This window comes from Dermacentor andersoni, chromosome 7 (genome assembly GCF_023375885.2).
Source record: "Dermacentor andersoni chromosome 7, qqDerAnde1_hic_scaffold, whole genome shotgun sequence".
Classification (NCBI taxonomy): Eukaryota; Metazoa; Arthropoda; class Arachnida; order Ixodida; family Ixodidae; genus Dermacentor; species Dermacentor andersoni.
The window spans coordinates 122,509,146-122,529,478 of record NC_092820.1 but is presented as its reverse complement, the minus strand read 5'-3'; the positions used below and the strand labels follow the sequence as shown (position 1 = coordinate 122,529,478).

The 20,333-nt window shown below is 45.2% G+C and overlaps 1 protein-coding gene across 2 annotated transcripts in view; it reads right to left on the bottom strand.

Moving 5' to 3' along the window:
• Positions 1-20,333, bottom strand: part of Actn (alpha actinin) — a 109,112-nt gene that overhangs the window by 4,599 nt on the left and 84,180 nt on the right. For both annotated transcript variants that reach the window (XM_072289311.1, XM_050181110.3), the window contains exons 2-15: positions 19,569-19,890; positions 18,264-18,351; positions 17,425-17,503; positions 17,246-17,327; positions 14,394-14,479; positions 11,834-11,926; positions 10,670-10,977; positions 8,571-8,784; positions 7,493-7,750; positions 6,804-6,962; positions 5,912-5,996; positions 4,269-4,372; positions 3,027-3,404; positions 2,019-2,177 (exon numbers count right to left, since the gene is read on the bottom strand). In XM_072289311.1, coding sequence (XP_072145412.1) covers positions 2,019-2,177; positions 3,027-3,404; positions 4,269-4,372; positions 5,912-5,996; positions 6,804-6,962; positions 7,493-7,750; positions 8,571-8,784; positions 10,670-10,977; positions 11,834-11,926; positions 14,394-14,479; positions 17,246-17,327; positions 17,425-17,503; positions 18,264-18,351; positions 19,569-19,800 — 2,325 coding nt within the window. In that variant the 5' untranslated portion in view covers positions 19,801-19,890. The remainder of the gene's footprint in view (positions 1-2,018; positions 2,178-3,026; positions 3,405-4,268; positions 4,373-5,911; positions 5,997-6,803; positions 6,963-7,492; positions 7,751-8,570; positions 8,785-10,669; positions 10,978-11,833; positions 11,927-14,393; positions 14,480-17,245; positions 17,328-17,424; positions 17,504-18,263; positions 18,352-19,568; positions 19,891-20,333) is intronic.

Here is a 20,333-nt window from a genome sequence, read left to right as displayed (position 1 = left end):
TCATCCTATCTGTCCGGGCACTTCACTTTCTCTTCACCAGCGCATTTGTCGCTCATCTAGCACATTTATTCTCGGGTAGCAGCTTCCAGACCGACGCGGGAGATGAATCCAGGTGCAGTCCTAGTCACTTTACATGCCGAGCGCAGTGACTTGTAGATCGCCATTTCCTTCACTTTGGCAGCACTCTTCATTTTTGGGGTGGGCAGTCAGTTCATCACCAATGCTCGTTTGTGACTAAGAGAAATAAGCAGTGCCAGCAGTGTGGCACGATTCACATGGCTGAGTTATTCGAGCAGGTGAAGGCCTTCGTGAGCGAGAACGCTGAAAAGCCAATAACAGCCATTGCTTAGCTGCTTCAGGCAGCGGAGTTAAACACTCAGGCTTTGTGCGAGCGACTACTCTAGCACCAGCCCTAAGTAATGGATTTGTTTTTGCCCCCACAGGGTCTGCACGACCCAGGAGTGGCTGGCTCTTATAAACTTCTATGGCCACATCACTCTCAATGCGGCATCCCAGTTCCCAATATTTAAGCCTGCTACACTACTGTGCATTGGAGTCATCACTGAGGTGATGAAGAGCTGCACCAAGCTAAAAACTCACAGAGGGCTGTAGCTGTAGAAGCTGTGGCCAACATCAACACGCACTATCTATCCGTGAATACAGTCACTGTTGACAGCAACAGTAGCAGAAAGGAAACAATGTAAAAGAGTTGCAACGATGCCTCTAACCTTGCCTGAAATACTGTTTCTACTTCTGAAGTCATTGTGTTCCCAAATTGTGCATGCAGTATACTGCATTCACCTTGATGAAGTGAAGCTGTCTCATTCATGCTAACACCGAAGAAAAAGGTGGTGAGTACACAACGTCGACAGTACAAACTAAAGTGGAGAACATGGACACTGTAGACTTTAGCAAGATGCGGCTTTTCAGAGAAATACACAAAATAAACATGGGAAATCTTTGTACATAGCAAGAAGTAATATCCAGAGAGGCCATTGCCAACTTCATCATCGTGAAGTTGCACTACAAGTGCCACCTGTCGGTGACGAACCTAACTATTCTGGCTAGAATATATTGTTATTTAAAAAAAAATTTACTTTTTGTTCATTTCTGTTAAACCCACATCTTGCCAACGTCTGTAGTTTTTGAATTCATCATCATCAGCCTATTTTTATGCCCACTGCGGCATGATGGCCTCCCCCTGCGATCTCCAATTACTCATCTTGCGCTAGCCGATTCCAACTTGTGCTTGCAAATTTCCTAATTCCATCATCTCACCTAGTTTCCTGCTATCCTTGACTGGGCTTCCCTTCCCTTGGCACCCATTCTATAACTCTAATGGTCCACCGGTTATCTACCCTACGCAATACATGGCCTGCCCAGCTCCATTTTTGCGTAGAAGTGCAGATGGCCCTTCTGTGAAATCGGTGAGACTATTTCTGAAGCCGTGAGGGAAGCGAGCGCCGGAGGAGGAAGGTGTCTGGAGGTGTAGAAGCGCTGCGTTTGCGCCCTTTTCGTTTGTACTTCGACGCCATGGTGCTTGCTGTGCATGTTCGCAGTGTCTGTATGCTTGCGCATAACCCTCGTTCACGAAGTGAAGTGTCGCTAACTTCTTTCTCTCAGTGTCAATTAGAATATTGGCTATCCCCATTTGCTTTTTAATCCACACCACTCTCTTTGTCACTTAAGGTTACGTCTAGCACTTTTCGTTCCACCACTCTTTGCTTGGTCCTTAACTTGTTCTCGAGCTTCTTTACTAACATCCAAGTTTCTGCCCCATATGTTAGCACGGGTGGAATGCGATGACTGTACACTTTCCTTTTCAACGACAGTGGCAAGGCTCCCAGTTGTTGAGGAGAAAAGTGTACAATCATTGCACTTTTAAAATTACTAAATTTTCATTCTGTCTGTTGCTGTCGGATCGCCCTCTACTACGCGTGTCATCAATCCCTGAAGTGGCCGTGTGGAGTGGGTTGCAAGTAAAATCAACGGCTATGACTCTTGCCAGGACGGCTCACCTTATCACCAGCCAGAATCCTGAAGGAGTCAATGATCTGCTCAGCCGTGTCCCTGTCTGTGCTCTCCCGAGTCATGAAGTCGAGGAAGGCGTCGAAGTGGACGTAACCCGTGTTGTTCGGGTCCACAATGTTCATGATGCGCCTGAAGTCAGCGTCACCCTAGAAACAACAGCTCATAAGTGACATTGCTGCAATATCTACACAACTGTGCACTGAAATATAATAGCAAGTGGTGTAATACTTAACTAAAGCCTGCATTCAGGTCAAAGAAACGAAGCACATTTGACCTTAATTTGATTTGTGCAGCTGCTAAAAAACCTGCAATACTCTATATTCAGGACAGAACGCATGGAGTGCAGTTGACCTTCAATTTATAAAGCTGCCGAAACTTCACCATAAGACAATTTTCATTATAACGAAGCTCACATGCTGTATTGCCTTAAATAATTTCCATAATGCTTTAATTATTCACGTATCTGCAAAAGAATAGAGTTACAAAATGCTGAAAACATTTATGAGTGTGTAACGTTGGCATGCAATTTCTACGCAAGTTTTGCCGCTCGATTCAGCTTCACAGCAATGTGATATGTGTTGCCATGAAGCTGAACTCAAAGGCAAAGTTTCACTGTCATAAAGTGGTACTGCAATTAAGCAGTGAGCACAGTGACAAAAAATAGCACCCTACTTATACATGCACTATAGACTGGTATCGTGGCGCCGTCTGGTGAGTAATGGCCACTGTCACCGAGATTTCTGTCCATATATCTTTATGTCTTTTCCAGTTTTTCTTTCCCACATGATTAGACATATTGCATTACAGACACAATGGCACAAACAAGTTCATATAACTTGATATTGCAAGTAAAATTTTGCATGCTTACACATCTCGGAGGCACATATGACATACAAGGGGCTTCAGACAAGAAGGTCCACGAACCAGTGCAAACACAAACTTTCTGTCACAAGTAAACAAGAGATCAGACCAAGAAAGAGGAGACTTTGGCTCACCTGGCGGTCGTTGCGGATGCTGTATCCGAGGCTGACAAGGCACGACTTGAACTCGTCCGGCGTGAGCCGCCCCGTGCGGTTCTTGTCGAAGTGGTTGAAGGACATGCGGAACTCGTTCAGCTGCTCCTGGGTGATGCCCTTGGAGTCGCGCGTAAGGATCTGGTTCTCCACCTCGTTGATGTTGCGGTGGATGGAAGTCATGAGCTGCTCCCAGCCCACGCGCAGCGTCTCCATCGTGTAGTGCGTGTACCGGTTCTCGAAGATCATCGCCTCCTGCACCTCCTGGTGCGTGCGCTCCAGTTCTTCCAGGTGCGGCCGATACTGTGCCGCCGCCTGCTCGTACTGCTGCAGCCGCTTCAGCTGCTCCTCCAGCGAGCCCTGCAGTGCCGGACGTGCACAGAGCCTTCCCATTTCCATCCATTCATCCAATTTCTTAACTCAGTACCGACATAACATTCACTAGTCGTTTCCTTTTTTTTTTTTTTTGCCTTAAATAAAGGCCTAGCTGCTTAAAGCATTAAAAGAATACTGGTAGGCACCAGAGTTCCCTATATAGAATTTACTACAATATTTTTCTTACTATACTGTTTTGGTAGCTAGGATACACTAGTTGTCAGGTAGACTAGCTGCATGTGTTCCTGCAATCACTAAGGATGCCACAAGCGAGCACAGACAGATCAGATGAAACACGTGCAGCCCTTGTTCCTTCTTTTCATGAGCAACATAATCAGACTGCTGCAATGTGGATACTGGTGTACATTCTGGAAAGTATGCAAGCACCAGCATTTACGCTCGAATGTACTGCGAAAGGTGTACAAGTAGCGGGCGCACCTTACTCATCGATTCGCGATTAAAATTTGTGATTTCACAGTTTTACACTGACTCCTTCTTAAACGTCGCTACGTGACAATGCGTTTCATTTCAGTTCAGACTTTACATCTGTAATTACTAGTGACTTTTTTGGGCAGTTTCAAAAAAAGGACCAACACAGTCAGACTCTATTTGATTGACTGAAAGGAAGAGTTGTAGATTGGAGGAGACGCAAGTGGTTTGCATACCCAAGGACCCCAAGACTTCTTGGGTTTTGCTGGGACCCAAGTGGCTTGCATACGTAAGTGGTACACAAGCCTCTTGCGTACCCCTAATCTAAAGCTACCTCTCCGTACCTCGAGCTGCTGGGGCAGGGGAGAGTTGAGTGCCAATGCACTCGAAGAGTGGGAGCAGTGCAAATTTCACGCTCACCTGCATTCCCATGCCGAGGGCTGCCACCGCGTCCATCTGCCTTTCGATCCAGGGACCGACAACGTTGGCCTTCTCGGCAAACTTACGGCGCAGGCGCTCATTCGCTGAGCATTAGTCAAGGAAGGTACAGTCGGTACCAGGGCATGCTCGTCACCACACGCAACATCACTGTGAAAAGTTGATCGATTGACTGATTGATCAACTGACTGACTGGGTTACACAACCCAAAGTGACACAAGGACTAGAGGGATGCAGGTGTGAACTGTTCTGAATTACCTATGACTCCATGGGACTCCCTAAAGTTCAGAAAGCCTATCAGTATGCGACACCTTTTAGAAGTAGCAAAAAACATGATTGAAAACATGATTAAAACTAGCACAGAGTAAGTGCAGACATCCTTGCCTTTTCTGCAACACTAGCTGCCTGCCAATACTGTTCCGATTTCATGTAACTGTACAACCAAGCACAAGTGCTACTGTTCTAATTACTAGTGATCTCACATAATAGTAGAGAGGGAAAGCAGCATTTTACATGCTTTTACAAAAGACACTAAAAACCACAGTGACCGAAGCAATGTTGGTGGCCAAATGGCTCTCCAAGAAAGATGCAGATTCGACGGCCCAACTTTCTAGCACTCTTGTGCACATAAGTGCCTTTTTCTCACCAAGTAAACCGTTGTCAGAAACTCGATGCACACAGCCACGAAAGCTGCGCTAACAGGCGAGCACGCAGGAGGGTCACTGCACGCCACTTCGGCCAGCCAGGATGCAGGCACCGCAACTGGGAAGTGCCGATTTTGCACTTGGCAGCATCATGGCACAGCTGCCAAGTCAATGCAGCCACGGGCCATGTCACTTATCTCAAACATATGGACATAAGGCTAGTGCGCAGCTCTGGTCAGCAGCCCGTCGGGCCTGCCTAAGCATTCAGCTAATCCCCAGCTGATTAACCTTAGCCTCGGGAAGCCATCTTCTCTTGCAGAAAAAGCCGCACAGGGTGACATGTAGGGATAGACGTGCCAAGCGCTTAGCTCAATGCCTGACACAAGTTTGAGAAAGAGAGGTGCCTGGTAATGGCAGTGGGGAAAGAAGTACATCTGTTGCGGGCACAATATCTATTTCACTCAAGACAGAAACCTGGAATATTCCGCTGCTATTGGAAACGAAAGCCGGGCATGTTGGTGTGGATTTATCATTAACTACAGCGTGAGAGGCAGTTTTTTGAAACGTGCAATCTACACATGCGCATTATTTTTTGTTTCTTGTTTGTTTGTTCAAATAAATGCAGTTGAGAGTCAGCACTCCGTGTGTTCACTTCATTCTTGTCCTTTGTCTTTCTGTCACTATATATCTAATAATGATTCCGTCGGTGGCGGTCAGCATACCCAAGTGGTCTCCTTCTTCGTACCTTCAGTAATCTGATGGGAACTGACACTATCAGAATGACACCATTTCAGAATGACACCGCTGGTGGGCAGTTCGAGAGCGCTGCAGTGTGGTGTCTCACACCAAATAAGCGTGGCATTAACACCGCATCAAACGTAACACATGTGTTTAACCTATTGTGTGCCTAATCTATATGCGGCTTATCTGTGCATGTTGGCATTTGACTCTGGACTCCGGTGCAGCAGCACAAAAGGATACATTGTTGCCTCATGAGCTCGGCCTGGAGGACTTGGTCCCTCTTGGGCACCAGCTGCTTCACCTCAGTCCACTTGCTTGTGATCACCTGCGATGAGACAGAGGTCAGGTCAACGTGACAGCGTTTCACCCGGATCGAAGTTCACGAACCCAGAGCGCCAAGTCCAGCTCAGTCTGTGCCCCAGGTCACAGACTGACAGACCGGTCTACAATTCCAATCCAAGATCGCCCACATTGCTTCGCACTATGGTGTATAGTTGGTAAACAGACTTTTCCTACATCTCTGCAGGCTAGCTGCCCTGCACAACTATGCAGAGTCCCCAAATTTCTCGCCTACATACTGCCTTACTACCTCGAGCGCTCAGGGTAAAGTGTCCTGGAACTGCCCATCTGCCAATAGTCCCTATTTATTACTCCGTCTCCATGAACATCTAAAAAGGATTTGGTGGCTGTCATGGTTCAGCACTGGGTACTTGAGAGCAAGTTTTCCATACTGAGGTTGTGCCTATCCCTTTTGAGGGACCCCCACCACAAATTCCATGCAAAGCAACCAGTGATGGTTCAGAGATCAAAGTAGCTTCCCAAGAAGAGAGAGCATTCACCTTTCAATTTTAACTACAAATGCAATGTGGTTCTGTAGATGTAAGTTTTTGGGGGAACTGCGAAGTTTTGCAGGGCAGCAGGCTTATTCGCAGAGATTTGGGAAAGGTACATTGTAATGGAAGACGAAGGTGACAACAAAGTGCACAAAAACAAAAGAAAAAAGTACACAGACTAGCTACGATGCATCAAAAGAACTTGCTTTGGTCTAGTTGACCCAACAATGCTAGTTGCCTATGTAATACACATCAGGCAGTCACTACGCAGAGCTAGCATGAGAGAGTGGGACACTGACCTGAGAGGTGAGAGTGGTGTAGGGGTTCTCGACGCCGCCGGGCACCTGGTACTGACTGGCGATGGTCTGCACCTCCTGTGCCAGGCCGATAATGGCCTTGTGCTCCTTGTCGGCTTCGCCGAGGGTCTGCTTGAACTGCTCGTGAGCGTCCATCAGACCCTGCACAAAGACGAGGGGGAGTTGGGAGGCCTGCCTACGGGAGGGAGCTGCAAGTGCGACCGAGTGATGCAAAACTTTGATCGAGTTCGGGCAAGAACTGGCGCATGTGCTTGTTGTTTGCCCTTTTCTAGTCACTTGTCTTAGGTATGGCGTAAGGGATGACATGCTGAATTGAACTGTTCATGAACCATGAACATACCATGAACATCTTGTTCATACCATGAACAAAATACACATAACTTAGAGGAGCAATTCAATACTATACTATTCAATACCCACCTCGCACTTCACACAGCCGCGAGGTGGGTGCGAACCACTGCGGGGAACACAGGCCGCCGTGGCAGTCGTTTACATTATGAGCAGCGGAGCCTCTGTTTGCGACCTCTAGATATTGAAAGTGCATGCCACAGCTCTATGACACCGGCAACTGTTCCAACTATAGCTTGTATGCTAGTCCATTTTGGGGTCAACTGTACCCATTCTATGTTTTCGCATGCAGCTACGCAAACGAGAGAAGGGGGCTATCGCACCTGAATCTCCTCCATGGTGTGGACGATGAACATGTCGACGAGGTCCTCGCGTGCCCCATCCAGCCAGTTGTTGAAGGGCGCCACCCGCTTGGCAAACTCCAGGTGCAGGTGGTCGATCTTCTCGAGCACGCGCTCCGCCTCCTCGAGGGCGCTGCGCCTCTTCTGCGTCAGCGTGCCCAGCCGGTCCCACTGGTCGCAGATGCGCTGGCAGCGTGCATTCACCGTCGCCGCGTCGTGGTAGCCCAGGGCGTTCAGCTCCTGCGATTAGCACGGCAGCAGGTGCGTTTGTCCAATTAGACTTGGCAAGCCAGGTTGCTTAACTTGAGACATCTAAGGATGTAGTGTCTGCTGTGTATACCGAAAGACGTCGCGACATCTCTGTGCGCTGAGAGGTAGGCCTGGAGACGACCGAAAAGAGCTTTGAGGAGGGGCTCATCTCCATGACAGTGCATTAAGAGCTAGTACCTCCCCTCCAAAATGATGCTGGCTAGTGATAAAACTCTGCCCTAGGCACCAAATTATTCACGGCACAGGGATACAAAGGGCTGGTGCTGGTAATTTTCTTCAACAGCCGCCCAAAAACTCGAGAAGAACTCAATAAAAGCTCAAGAAAATCCCTAATTTATCTTGCATTGTATTTGAGGCTATGGCTATACTTGATCTGTGTTGTAACAAATGACTGATGAAACTGAGGTTGTGATGAGATCCCGTTGGGTCAGGTTCGAACACAATGAAATAAATGAGACACCGACCACAAAAGATTTAGTAAGGTTGACGTTTCGGCTCCCATGTGGAAGCCGATACGTTGACTTCACTAAATCTTTTGTGGTCAGTGTCCCATTTTATTTCATCACAACAAATTACTGAATCTACAGGCCTCTCCAGTTTGACGACTTGCATACGTTGCCTTCCAAAACACTAATTTCCTAAAAACTGCCACCTCTCGCCTAAAGAACACTCGTGCCCAACGTCTGATGCCCTAACTATATCAACGGGCTTTCGAAATGACTGCAGGTCTTGATGACAGCACTTGCTCGCTGTTGACAAGGCTTCCCTCTCCTCATACAATTTTGTTTACCTGCGCAATGGCAGCGATCTGCTCGACGCGGTCCTGGTGTGCTGCCAGGTCGCTCTCAAAGGCCTCGTGCTTCTTCTTGAGGGCCTTGACCTCGTTGAGGCGGCACTGGCGGAAGTCCTGGCTCTGCAGCATCTCCTCCTTGCCTCGTGTCCACTCCTCGTGGATGTCTGCCTTGTGCTTGAACTTCTGTGCCAAGTGGTCGAGGCGCTCCAGCCTGCAGGACGAGACAGGTGACGCAATTCGATCAGGCTCATTTAGGAACAATCTCGAGTGTCGTTCATTCGCGAGGAACCCAGTGTTGAAGTGGTGTGCTTGCTTTGTGTGTTAAGGAATAATGAAAATGATCATATGCAGTGTTTTGATTCCACACAGCCCAACGCATAATTTTTGATGCACTCAATTTGACAGCTACAAACACTAATTTAAGAGTGGCAAAGTTAATGCAGAACCCATAATATCATTTTCTTCTTCTTGTTCGAGCAAGCATTCAGTTGAGGGTACTGCAATCCAGGAAACTGATTACTAATTACATAATGACTGCACTAATTCATTTATTAATGAAAACATATATATTGTTTTCCTTACAAACATACTCTCCGTGGTCATAAGTAAAGGTAAATAAGTTGTACTATTTCTCCTTTATGTGAAAGGATGTTTGCATTTTGCGTTTAGGTGCAGGGGCAGATGTAGCAAAAGACCACTAAGACAATGGTAATTAAGTTCAACGGCTATGCTGAAGCAGAATTGATGATGTAAAATGGCTGTATATTATGTATGCCTAAAGTTTCTTAGCAGCCTAAAAGATATATTAACTAAAGTTATGGGCATCAAGATGGTGTGAAATTCCTCGAAATGGATTACTGGTTACTGAATCATAAAATTCACGGATTTGTGTTTTTGTTGAAGAGAGCACTGTGCCTTCATCAAAGAGCTTGCAGTCAAGGGCCCAGAAAAAAGCTTGTACTTGAACTCATACTAAAGAATTTGCAGCTGGGACCTCCTTGAACTGCTGCAAACTAGAGTTGTACGTGTGCGTGTGAATTATTGCGGTGATGTCTTCATGCTTCAAAGAACTGAAAACATTTATGTGTTTAAAAGCAATTTTTGGCTGGCTGAGGAACTCTGCTGGGTGTAAGGGAATGTGGTGCATACATCTTTGTTAAACACTGCAACCATTAAAAAAAAATGATAGGAAGAAAACAATACTGCCAAAAATTTTTTACGATAGTAAGTACCATTACTCGCAAAAGCAGCAGCTGCAATAAATAATAAAGTACAAATAATTAGCCTATGGAAGCCAACGTTCATCGAAGCTGTAGTAGAAAGATAACAGAATGCACACATACCGTGGAATCTTCATGATGCAATCACAATTAAAGCTATGTTTTTTTTTTCATTTCAGTGCAGTGATCTAGCTTTCAAGGGGGTCACACTAATTTTATGCAATCGATAATTGTTTCACTGTTAATGAGATCATCTTTCAGAGTACAATAGAATATCGGTGAACGGAAATCACTTAAATGGAATGGCTAGTTAAACAGAAGAACAAGCTCTGAATTGGTTGATTTTGTAACTGAACAATGTAAGCATTTGTTAATCAGAATCTAAATGTTCATCACTCCCTCTAAACCAAACCACAGGAATCAATCTCTAAATGACTTTTTTTTTCCCCCAGAAGAGAACAATATCATTTTTTTTTTTTTGCAGCACGAGTCTTTGTGAAGAAACTTATTCTTAAAAAGTGGCAGCAACAAATTTTGAATGATAAGCACATTGTCATTATTTCTTTCCTTTAACTAGCTGCTGAGTTCATTTCTTAACACTCAGCATTTCTGGCAAAAGTGTGAAAGTTTACGACATACAGTGCTGCACCTCTGCACATTTTACTCTGTGAATGAAACTCTCGCTTATCGGGACATATCTCTTTAGTCCCTTGAGGTTCTGTTTATCAAAATTCTACTGTATAATGCAATGTGCTCTTTTCTTACCTGCTGAAGGTAAGGAGTCAAGCTTGGCATCACACTCTTGAAGACACATTGCTATTGTACATGACACACCGCTCACAAAAGTAATTCCGCACGATGGGAGCGGCCACTCACCGCATCATCTCAGAGAGGAGCCACTCCTCAAAGCCCTTCTCGGCCGTCTCCAGGCCCTTCCAGGCGCTGGCGATGTCCGAGACCATCTTGCCCTCGGAAGGCAGGTAGGCCGGCCTGTTGCTGAGCCTCAGTTTGGTCTGCAGCGTGTTGAAGTTGGTCTCCAGCTTAGCCTTCTGCTCGACCCGCGGAGGCTTGTGTGTGCGCCGGTAGGCGCGGAACTCCTCCAGCTTCTTCTGCACGCCCGGCAGCGTGTTGTCCGTCGTGCGGTTCTCCAGCCACGGCGTGGTCCGTCGGATCCAGTCCAGAAGCTGCGTTCCCCACAGATTGATGAAGCAAAATTTTGTTTGGTGGCCAGGAAACATTCAGTGGAATAAAGCTGCAGCTTCCCTTAATCGTAGACACAAGAGCAACCACACCACCAAAATGCGCATTCATAGTTTCTGCAACTTGAACGACGATAACTTGAACAAAAAAGAGAGACTGAGGTACTGGCTGTCTCTATCAAGCCTTTGTTGTTTGTGTTGTAGAAAAAATGAACTAGTACCAAGTTTTCTATTTTACCATTCTCCTAAATCGATTCATACCCGTTTGGTTACCCTAATGCACATTCATTTATTCGTGTTATGATCTTTTTGAAACTTGTAGCCAATGCACTAGATTTTGGAGCACACTGCAGAAATACGGGTGATCCACACTAGTCTGCCAGACTCTTGAACTGGTGCACCCCTCACAGAGTAATTGAGAGTAGCTATGAGCCACAAAAATCCTATACACCACGGCACAAACATTCTATTCCTCCACTACGTGCATCCTTATATACTAAAGTTACGAAATTTCTAAGCAATACAGTAAACATGAGCACCTATGAAATCAAGTTCTCTACAGTTTTCTTAATTTCCTTTTCTTTTTTTTCCCCCTCAAAGGCTTTTCTATAACGCTCCACGATACACTTACTCAGCCTAAATCCTCATGAACAACGCAACCTTTCCATGCACCCAACTCTAAACCATATGCAAAGTTTTCTGCAAACTACTACTACTACTACTACTACTACTACTACTACTACTACTACTACTACTACTACTACTACTACGACGACGACACGTAATAGCTAAGGACGCATGACAAAGATACAGGGGAGGACGCAAACACAGTGAAACTCACATCACTGGCCAGGCGCTCGTACTCCTCCATGAGACGCTCGTTCTCCTGGTTCACCTTGAGCACCTTGCAGATGCGGTTCGCGGCGGTCTCGGCCTAGAGGCAACAACAAGATGAAACAATAATTAAAAATTCTCACAGTACGTCGCCTTTGTGTGCGTATGCCACCTAAGCGTCCGACTCAGTTTTATTTATGTATTTTTACATACTGCAGCCATATTGGGCTATTCCAGGAGTGGGTATGAAAAGCAGAACAATGACAAATAACAAAGGCAATATGAACAATACAGACTCAATGGAAATAACTACCTATTCAATTGTTGCTATAGATAAGTTTAAAGGCAGAGAACGAGTATATTACGCCTCGAGTTGAAGGTGTTTGTGCGAATTCTCTTAATTCCCAGTATATTATCCTGAATGAGAAGAATCAACAATACCGAGGGGCTCAATTTACTGTCATTAACAACCAAATCGCACAGACAGACAATGAAGGCAAATTAATTAATGTCCTATTAATAGCGCGAACTTGACATTTATTATTTGAAATGTAGAAATAACAAGAAAAAGTGGAACACGGAAATGAAAGTGGACATTCTTACAAAGCATTCTGTCTGGATCAATCAGTACAAGCACACCCTTGACTCTAAAGCGCCTGACAACACGAATAACTCGCGACACTCACAAGCACTTGCTGCAGCCAATTTTTCAGAAACTGCAGTCTATAACACAGTTTTTTTTTCTTTTTTTTTTCTCACATGCAGTCTCAGACTAGAAGTCTCTTCCCAAGCCGTGTATTTGAGGTGGCTAACTTTAATGAAGCTGTTGTAGTGCATCGATCTATTAAAACATGTTTTTTTTTTTTCAAGTTATTTTACAGCGCAAGTTACTGTTGTACAGAGTACTGCCAAATGCTTTTGCTTTTCTTTTCTTTTTCTTTGTGTGTATTACATCTACACTTGAATCGTTGTTCCAATGCACTCCTGCTTGCGCCACTAAGGCTTGCAGTATAGTGAAATGAAAAAAAAAAGAAGAAAGAAAGAAAGAAAGAATAGGCCAGCCGGAGCTGAACCCACATCCTATTATCCATGTGAAAATGATACAGTCTCCGCATAAATTTCACTGTTTTCATTAAAAAGGTACGGAGAGCACATGAAATTATGAAAATGCACACACAAGCTTTAGTTTCTCTTTTGTCTTTCTTTTTGTGTTTGGGGATGCTCTGTTTTGCAATGCTAATGATTTCTAAGCAACAAGGCCTTTTCCCTTTTTAGTATAGTATTTCTTGAACAAATTATTCTGGAATACAATGCAGGAACACAAATAGAAATGCATCCCTTTCTAGGGAGCACTTGATCAGCTAATTCTTATCTATATTAGCACAAAATCAAAAACAATGACTGCTGTTCAACTGCCTGAAATGTTGATTGGCTAATGACAATAAGATCACCTTCCTCAAAGGCATCACATCAGGTTTCATGCTTATAACGATAGTGCTCTGCTAGCTGTCATAACTGTTCGGGTCGTGCTGAAATAGGTTTGTCCAGCATACCTTCTGACTAAACAAACCACAATCAACCAAATTCAATGCTGTCTAATTTTTCATGCACAGAAATACATGCTGCCTCACAAAACGCAAGAAAATGCCAGAGGATGCAGCAGCCAGTCTAAATTGAGCAACATGCCAAAGCAGTAAGATGCACCAGAATGACTTAACTTGGTGATTTGGAGTGCCTTTGAAGAAAAGTGGACGCAAAACAGACGGGATGATGAACAACACACCATTCTGTGAATATGTAATGTGCCCTCATCCGCAAAATTTTTTCAGAGCATGTGATTCAAGAAATAAAGATAAAATTTCATTGCAGCCAATTCACCTGTCCCTGAATAAAAAAATTCAAGTGAATATTTCTCCATATCTCTACCACACCTCTAGGTTATGTTCTTCCCAGCTGAGTAAAGAAATCGCTGCTTTGTTCACACGGTCTCCAACATGAAGTGCGTCTCTGAGCAACAAAACTGCGTCTGGCAACCCGGTGAAAGACGATAGTGTGTGTCGGCGACCACAACGATTGCTTCTTCTCTGTGCACCTTCCTTCCCTTCGGCTCACAGTTATTGTCCCACAATACATCTTGTCTGCAGAACCAAGCCATCTGTTTCCAGTCTGTTCATGTGCTGTTGGCTTCGTCTGTTCACTTGTCCGTGACTCTTTTATGCATTTACTATGGAACTTAACCAACTATTCCAAGCCAACGCCTTATTTCCTGTCACGTCTTTTCGCAGTGCACATCATGTATTTCGCCCCTTGTCTTAACGTCTTACCTTGCATACTAGAAAACAGCATGAAAGATGCAGATCATTGAGCCAACAGAACAAGCATCGTCTGCTTAATCACTTAAGTGTCTTCTGCACTGAATCTAGGCAACTAGCCCAAGCTAATGTCTTGCCTAATTACATCTTTCTCAGCTTTCAGCAGTTACCTGCTCTATGCACCCCGCCATTTAATAGAAGCGTGCAAAATGAGATTCCAAACAAGATGTCGGAGAGTTTGTTGCGCGTCTTTACCTGCTGTGCTCCGGCAAAGGTGTGGTAGTAGGACGACACGTAGGTCATGATGGCCCGCTCGTCGGGCATGGCCGTGCTGTTCATGTCTGCCCTCGCACGCGCACACCACACCAGGCAGCGAGAGCAAAAGTGGGCATTGGCGACGGACGAGGTTCGGGGGAGGAGGGAAGAGGACAAGTAAAACCACCAAGTGCCACACAATTAGTTTGGGCAGGACAGCATGCGTGCGGAACTAGGCGTCAGGCGGCACACGCTAGAACCATGATCACAAGAAGCTACTCTTTATGTTAATACCATAAATCTACAAACATGTCGCATGTCTACCTTCTATCTCTGTACCTTGTTCACTTTTCCTTTTTCTTGCTAAATTCTTTTCCCCTGTTTTCTTGTTGTGTAGGGGACGCTGATTGTGCAATGTTTTGCGTTCACAAGTACAATTCATTTTCACTGATTATTTATATCACACTTCTCTTGTATAACCAGGCTGACTTTATCTGAACTTCTGTACACTTTTTTATGCTGTTGTATGCTGCCACTCTGTGACAACAGTTAAAAGATTGTCACTGCATAAAACAACAAATTATCTTACAAAACTAGAAATAACACCTTGCATTATGGTCGTTTAAACTAACGGATATCTTCACTCCCTAACACACCCTGCAGGTTACTCTGTAAACTGGGTAATGTTATCCGGAGCGAAAACACACACACGCCAAACAGGAAGTACAAGTAAAACACAGCACACAAAGGGGTCAGTCCACTGCAACAACACTGCAAAACCTCAGGCACTGGTCAACGAGGGTCACAAGGTAATTAAGTCAAACTACCAGTTAGTCATTAGAGCAGGAAAGTGGGGGGAGAGAAGTTACTGCCTGCTTGGCGCACTTCCGCACTCCACTGAAAAACCTTGCACACCACACGCGCTGCAGTCGCCGTTACCTGCTGCGCCCCCTGGAAGGCGTGGTAGTAACATGACACGTATGTCATCACAGCCCTTTCGTCTGGCTTGGCTGTGTACACCATGTCTGGAGGGGGGTGCGAGGGAATGGACGCCAAGTTATCTCAGAACGTTTGACACGAAAAACTCGCAGACAGCAACGAGAGTTACGGTGCGGTGATACGGCAACTCGCAAATACTGTGCATGACATGACACATTAACTGTACGCCCAAGACAAACGCATAACACACCGCACCCTCCCCACACATCATGTGAAAAATGACCACCGTGAAAATCAAGTCATAGCTCACAATGCACAGAATGGTCCAGTCTAGTGCAGGGAACACCTGTAATTAGTATTCTTATATCAATTACATCTTAATATGCAATAGAACTACATGCAATTTACACTAAGATGCCTGTCTAATGCATCTTGCCAACCATATTTTTGTAACATGGTGAAAGAAATACTGAAGCTATAATGTATTTGTTAACTGTTATTTGTTTCCTTTAGGAGTGGGCCATATTGTACCTTACATTTGCCAACAAATGAGCTTCAATATGGTGCAAGTCAAGACCTGCATTATTAGCTGCAACCTCACTACCTGCCCTCTGTTTCTCCATGCACCAAAACCTAGCTCTTGAAAGATGCCAATGTTGAAAAAAAAGAACTTCATTTTTGGTGCAACGTCATGATAATGAGCAAATGTAATTGGTTGGCACAGCTATAAAAATTTTCTTTAAGTTGGACTGCAGCGTATTTGCCATCGCATTCTTAGGTTGTCACTGACTCCAATTGACCTGACATGCCATGTGGAGATGGCCCGTTTGTTCTCAGTCTGTGCTGTTATCTTCAATATTCCCATTGCTGTATGTAAACATGATCTGTCAGCACTACCACAATAGGACCAGCACATGGGATGGTAACTGCCACACCATTTATCTAGCATTGCATGTCTTGAGACTCTTCTTTGGTAAAATAATTTTCTTAAAGTCGTCAAAAGTGGCTCACCTTCTATGCACTACAATGGTGAAGCGGTGGGAAAATTCCTAGGCTTAGCTATTAACAGCCTTGTTATGTGCTACGCTACCAATCCGCAAGTACTAAGGTTTGGCAAAGTAGTTCTGCAGAATCTCGCAAGGCAGAGAAATCCCGGACCAGGACAATTTTTTTTTTTTGACTGCGAAGCTTTCTTCATGAGAGATTTCTTTCGGTTTCCTTTGAAGCTTTGTGCTGCATTTGGGTGGATGACAATATTACCTTTTCAACTACGACGGTATGTATTGTGCATCACCAATGTAGGCTCTTTTAGCCTAATAAAAAGGGACGTTCCAGATCAGTCTGTGTTAGCTATCAGAAAGGCACTGAATACATGAGAATTGAGTAATGCTTTCTATATGGTCAGATTCAACGTATCCGATCATTAATCTAAACACAGCTTTTTGTAAAGTCTACTCTGCTTGATGCATTACAGCACCATCTTCAAAGCAAGCATTTCCAGTGTGTTTGCCAGACAACAGAGGGCAACATTAGAAACGGTAACCCATGTTACAACATTATGACAACTGACCTCCATACAAAGTGATGTACGATGTTCAGTAAAAAAAAAAAATTCAATCAATATAAATTGGGTGCCACTACTTTCATGTCTGTTTTTACAGTAATAGGCACAAGATAAGACAGCAGCTTGTTGAACAACAACTTAAGATGCTAACAAAAAATAAAAAGGCGTTAAAAACTTTCATCAATAAGACACCTATTACCCAGTATCACAAGGCACTGGCCAAGGCTACCGAACCTTAATTTGCTCGAAGTCTGTCAAGTGTAAGTGTCATTAAAGTACGCTTAAACAACATGTTAACTAACACGTTAAACCACGTTAAAACAACTAAGTAGCATTAGGCAGTCCTCACCTTCAGCGTCCAACATCCTGGGAATGTTCAGGTGCTTCTCAGCAACGTCGAAAGCCAGGTTCAGGTTATCCAATGGATTCTCCTACACAAGAGAGGAGCAGCGTTAAAATGCAAAGCTCAACAAAGTGTCAGAAGCAGCTTGCATAATGCAGTGCTAGCACGATTAACCACGTACTGACCTTCTTGAGCTTTCCATAGTCGAGGAGGTCGGGACGATGTCTATGGATGAGGGCGCAGAAAGCCAAACCATCCTTCCAGCTGTAATGGGAGGACGGCGCTCAGTTGTAGCGTCAGCACCATGTAGGTAACAATGTTCCGTCACCTCACCACACATGAATTTCGTGCATGCGCCAACAGAATTGGAACATGGCATGCGACCAGGGCCCTGGCAGTGGTGCTGCTACCTGGTGACAATGGTGTGACCCTGACACTAAAGCTAGGACTCATCTTGGTGCCCGCAATTTTCCTGCCTATCCGGAAAACCTTTCCGGACAAGGTTATTAGTTGAGTAAGGTTTGTCTGTTCTTCATAAGGTGGGCATACTAATAATTCTTGAAAACCTCAGAAATGTACTGGAACGAAATGGGTTACACTTGGCAACTCAGTTGTAGATGATATCCTTAAACATCTGCATCAACGCTGCAAGAGTAAGGTTTGGCAAGAGACAGCCAGCACGCCTCCTGAGCTAAGTAGGGCATTGCCCTGTGAAAGCCCCACGCACTCATCTCACTGATACTATCTTAACTGGCACATGTGCACCCCTGGCACGAGAGTACACAAGGAAGAGGCCTGAGCGTCTCTGTTGTTGCATGGCCAGCTGTGCAAATTGTGCAAGCTGTACTCGCAGCTGAAACAAGTGGTCTGCAAGAAGAGGACCTAATTCCTACTGTATTGAAATAGTGTTCCTGCGCGCCATCTTCTCTTCTTGGTTTCCCTCTCTCCCTCCTCCTCTCCCACCTTTGAGCAATGTAAACCAATGACGAAACCAGAGAAATCATAGATGTGCATGTAATCTTGCCTGAGGTGGAAGTTCTGGACGTTGACGTTCTTGTAGGGGGCAGTCTTTCTCTGGCACCACAGCAGCAGACCTTCTTTGGCAGTCATCTCTGCACAAATGAGGCAACGGGAAAAAAAAAAAACAGTTAGCAAAAATGACCAATGGCCATACATAAGTTGATCCTCGATTAATGCATTCAGACCCTCCACACCTTCAATAACATATGGTGGGGGTGACAAATGGATGAAACTTAAGGAAACATTTATGCAGAGTGTGTTTCAAATTCAGGAAGCCATGATGACCCAACAGAAGCCCATACAATGTCTTGCAGATTTTCCTCATCTTGATCCACTACAAGAAAGTGAAAGCACATGCTTCAAGAGCAATGAGAATTGTTTGAGAACTACCGTGAGGTTATGTTTCTTTCCAGTGCGCAGCTGAAGGTCCCCAAAGAAAGGAGGGGGAGAAAATGCATAAACAGATGCCAGACTGGCGCACGGTAGTGGCCGCGATAAGCGTGCCCGATCATAATGTGCACGAGCACCCTTGCACGTGCCGCCACCCACGTAAGGCTGCCAGTTGTGTGCAGCGCTAATACGCCAAAGCTGCGTGGCTCACCTAGAGTTGCTGCATTGCTTCCAAAGGCAGACAGCGTTGGAGAGCACGTACCCCAATGAAAGACAAACAGTGGATTGTACGTTGTTTTTTTTTCACAACCGAGCAACAAACAGAGGACACGAAGATGCACGACCAACTGCGATACGTGTCACGAGAGCTGTTCTTGGCACATCAGAGTTGGTCATATAGCTTCGTGTCTGCCTTCTGCTTTTCGCCTATCGATTGCGCAAACACCACGCAAATTCCGCTGTTTGCATTTCAATCGGTGATTACAGTACAGCAACTCTGAAAATCCACTGCATAGCATGCTGCTTTAGGCAGAGCGATAGTGCGCTTCTCAGAGAGAGAGCGTGTGCTTGCATGTGTCCGTGTGTTTCTGCATGTGTGTGTGCACGTGTGTGTGCGAAGCAGCACACTAGGAAAAAGGCATTCCACACATACATGATATATGAGGACAGACACAGGTGCTGTATACGTCTGTTGTTAACGTGTCTGTCCAACTGAAGCCCAGTCATTTACAATACAAATGTGCCTGCACGTTATCTACAGTTTAGTCAGCGATCCTGAACACCACCATCGAATAACCACAACCACCGGGACCGGTCGCTTTACACTTCGTCGTGGCCACCGAGGTTGTCATGGGCACGGCCATGCCAACCTTGACCACATATAGAAGAGCGAAGAAACTAAATTCCTACACACACGCACCTTCAACGGAGATGTCCTGGATGGCGAAGCGGAGGATGATGGTCCAGATGAGGCCGAGGGTCATCTTGACGTTGCCGTCGACAATCTCCTCAGCGCCGATGGAGACGAGCTTGACGCCCTTGGATGCGATGAAGTCGAGCGCCTTGTTAACGTTGGCAATCTTGTGGAAGCGCATCTTGCCCCGGTCGGGCTTGGGCAGTGTCTCGCCCGAGATCACCTCGAGCAGCAGCATCAGCTTGAGACCGTTGCGGAAGTCCTCCTCGATGTTGTCGATCTGGGTGCCCGCTTTGCGAAGGTGAGAGTTGCACCACGCCGTGAAGGTCTGCACAAAAGGGGGAGCGAGGAGACAGTGAGCGAAGAGTGATGGCCATCGTGAGCACTTGCGCACGTCCAAACTTTAAACAATTATTCATTTCTCGCAGAGGAAAAGCCACACCAACACAAACTGCCTTTAGATGGAGGCTATAGCTAGCAACAATAAATCAATTTAGACTAGTAAAGTCTTCTTTAAGATGTGTATTTTTATTCATTTGGCAGAAAAAGGTTGATTACTGCTGAAGAAAACGAAAGCCAAACTCAGCTTCCCCTCTATCGCTCTATTTTAATTTCGCGCCTAAACGTGATCGCCGCTATATGTCGGTGCGCACCTTTGAGTTGTCTCAAAAGAATTTTCTTGTATTTGGACCATCTTAATGCAGTCCTCAAAACTTGCTAGGTACAGTCCTAGGCTTGTTTCGAATGCAGTGTAATGGTTTTTCACTGATG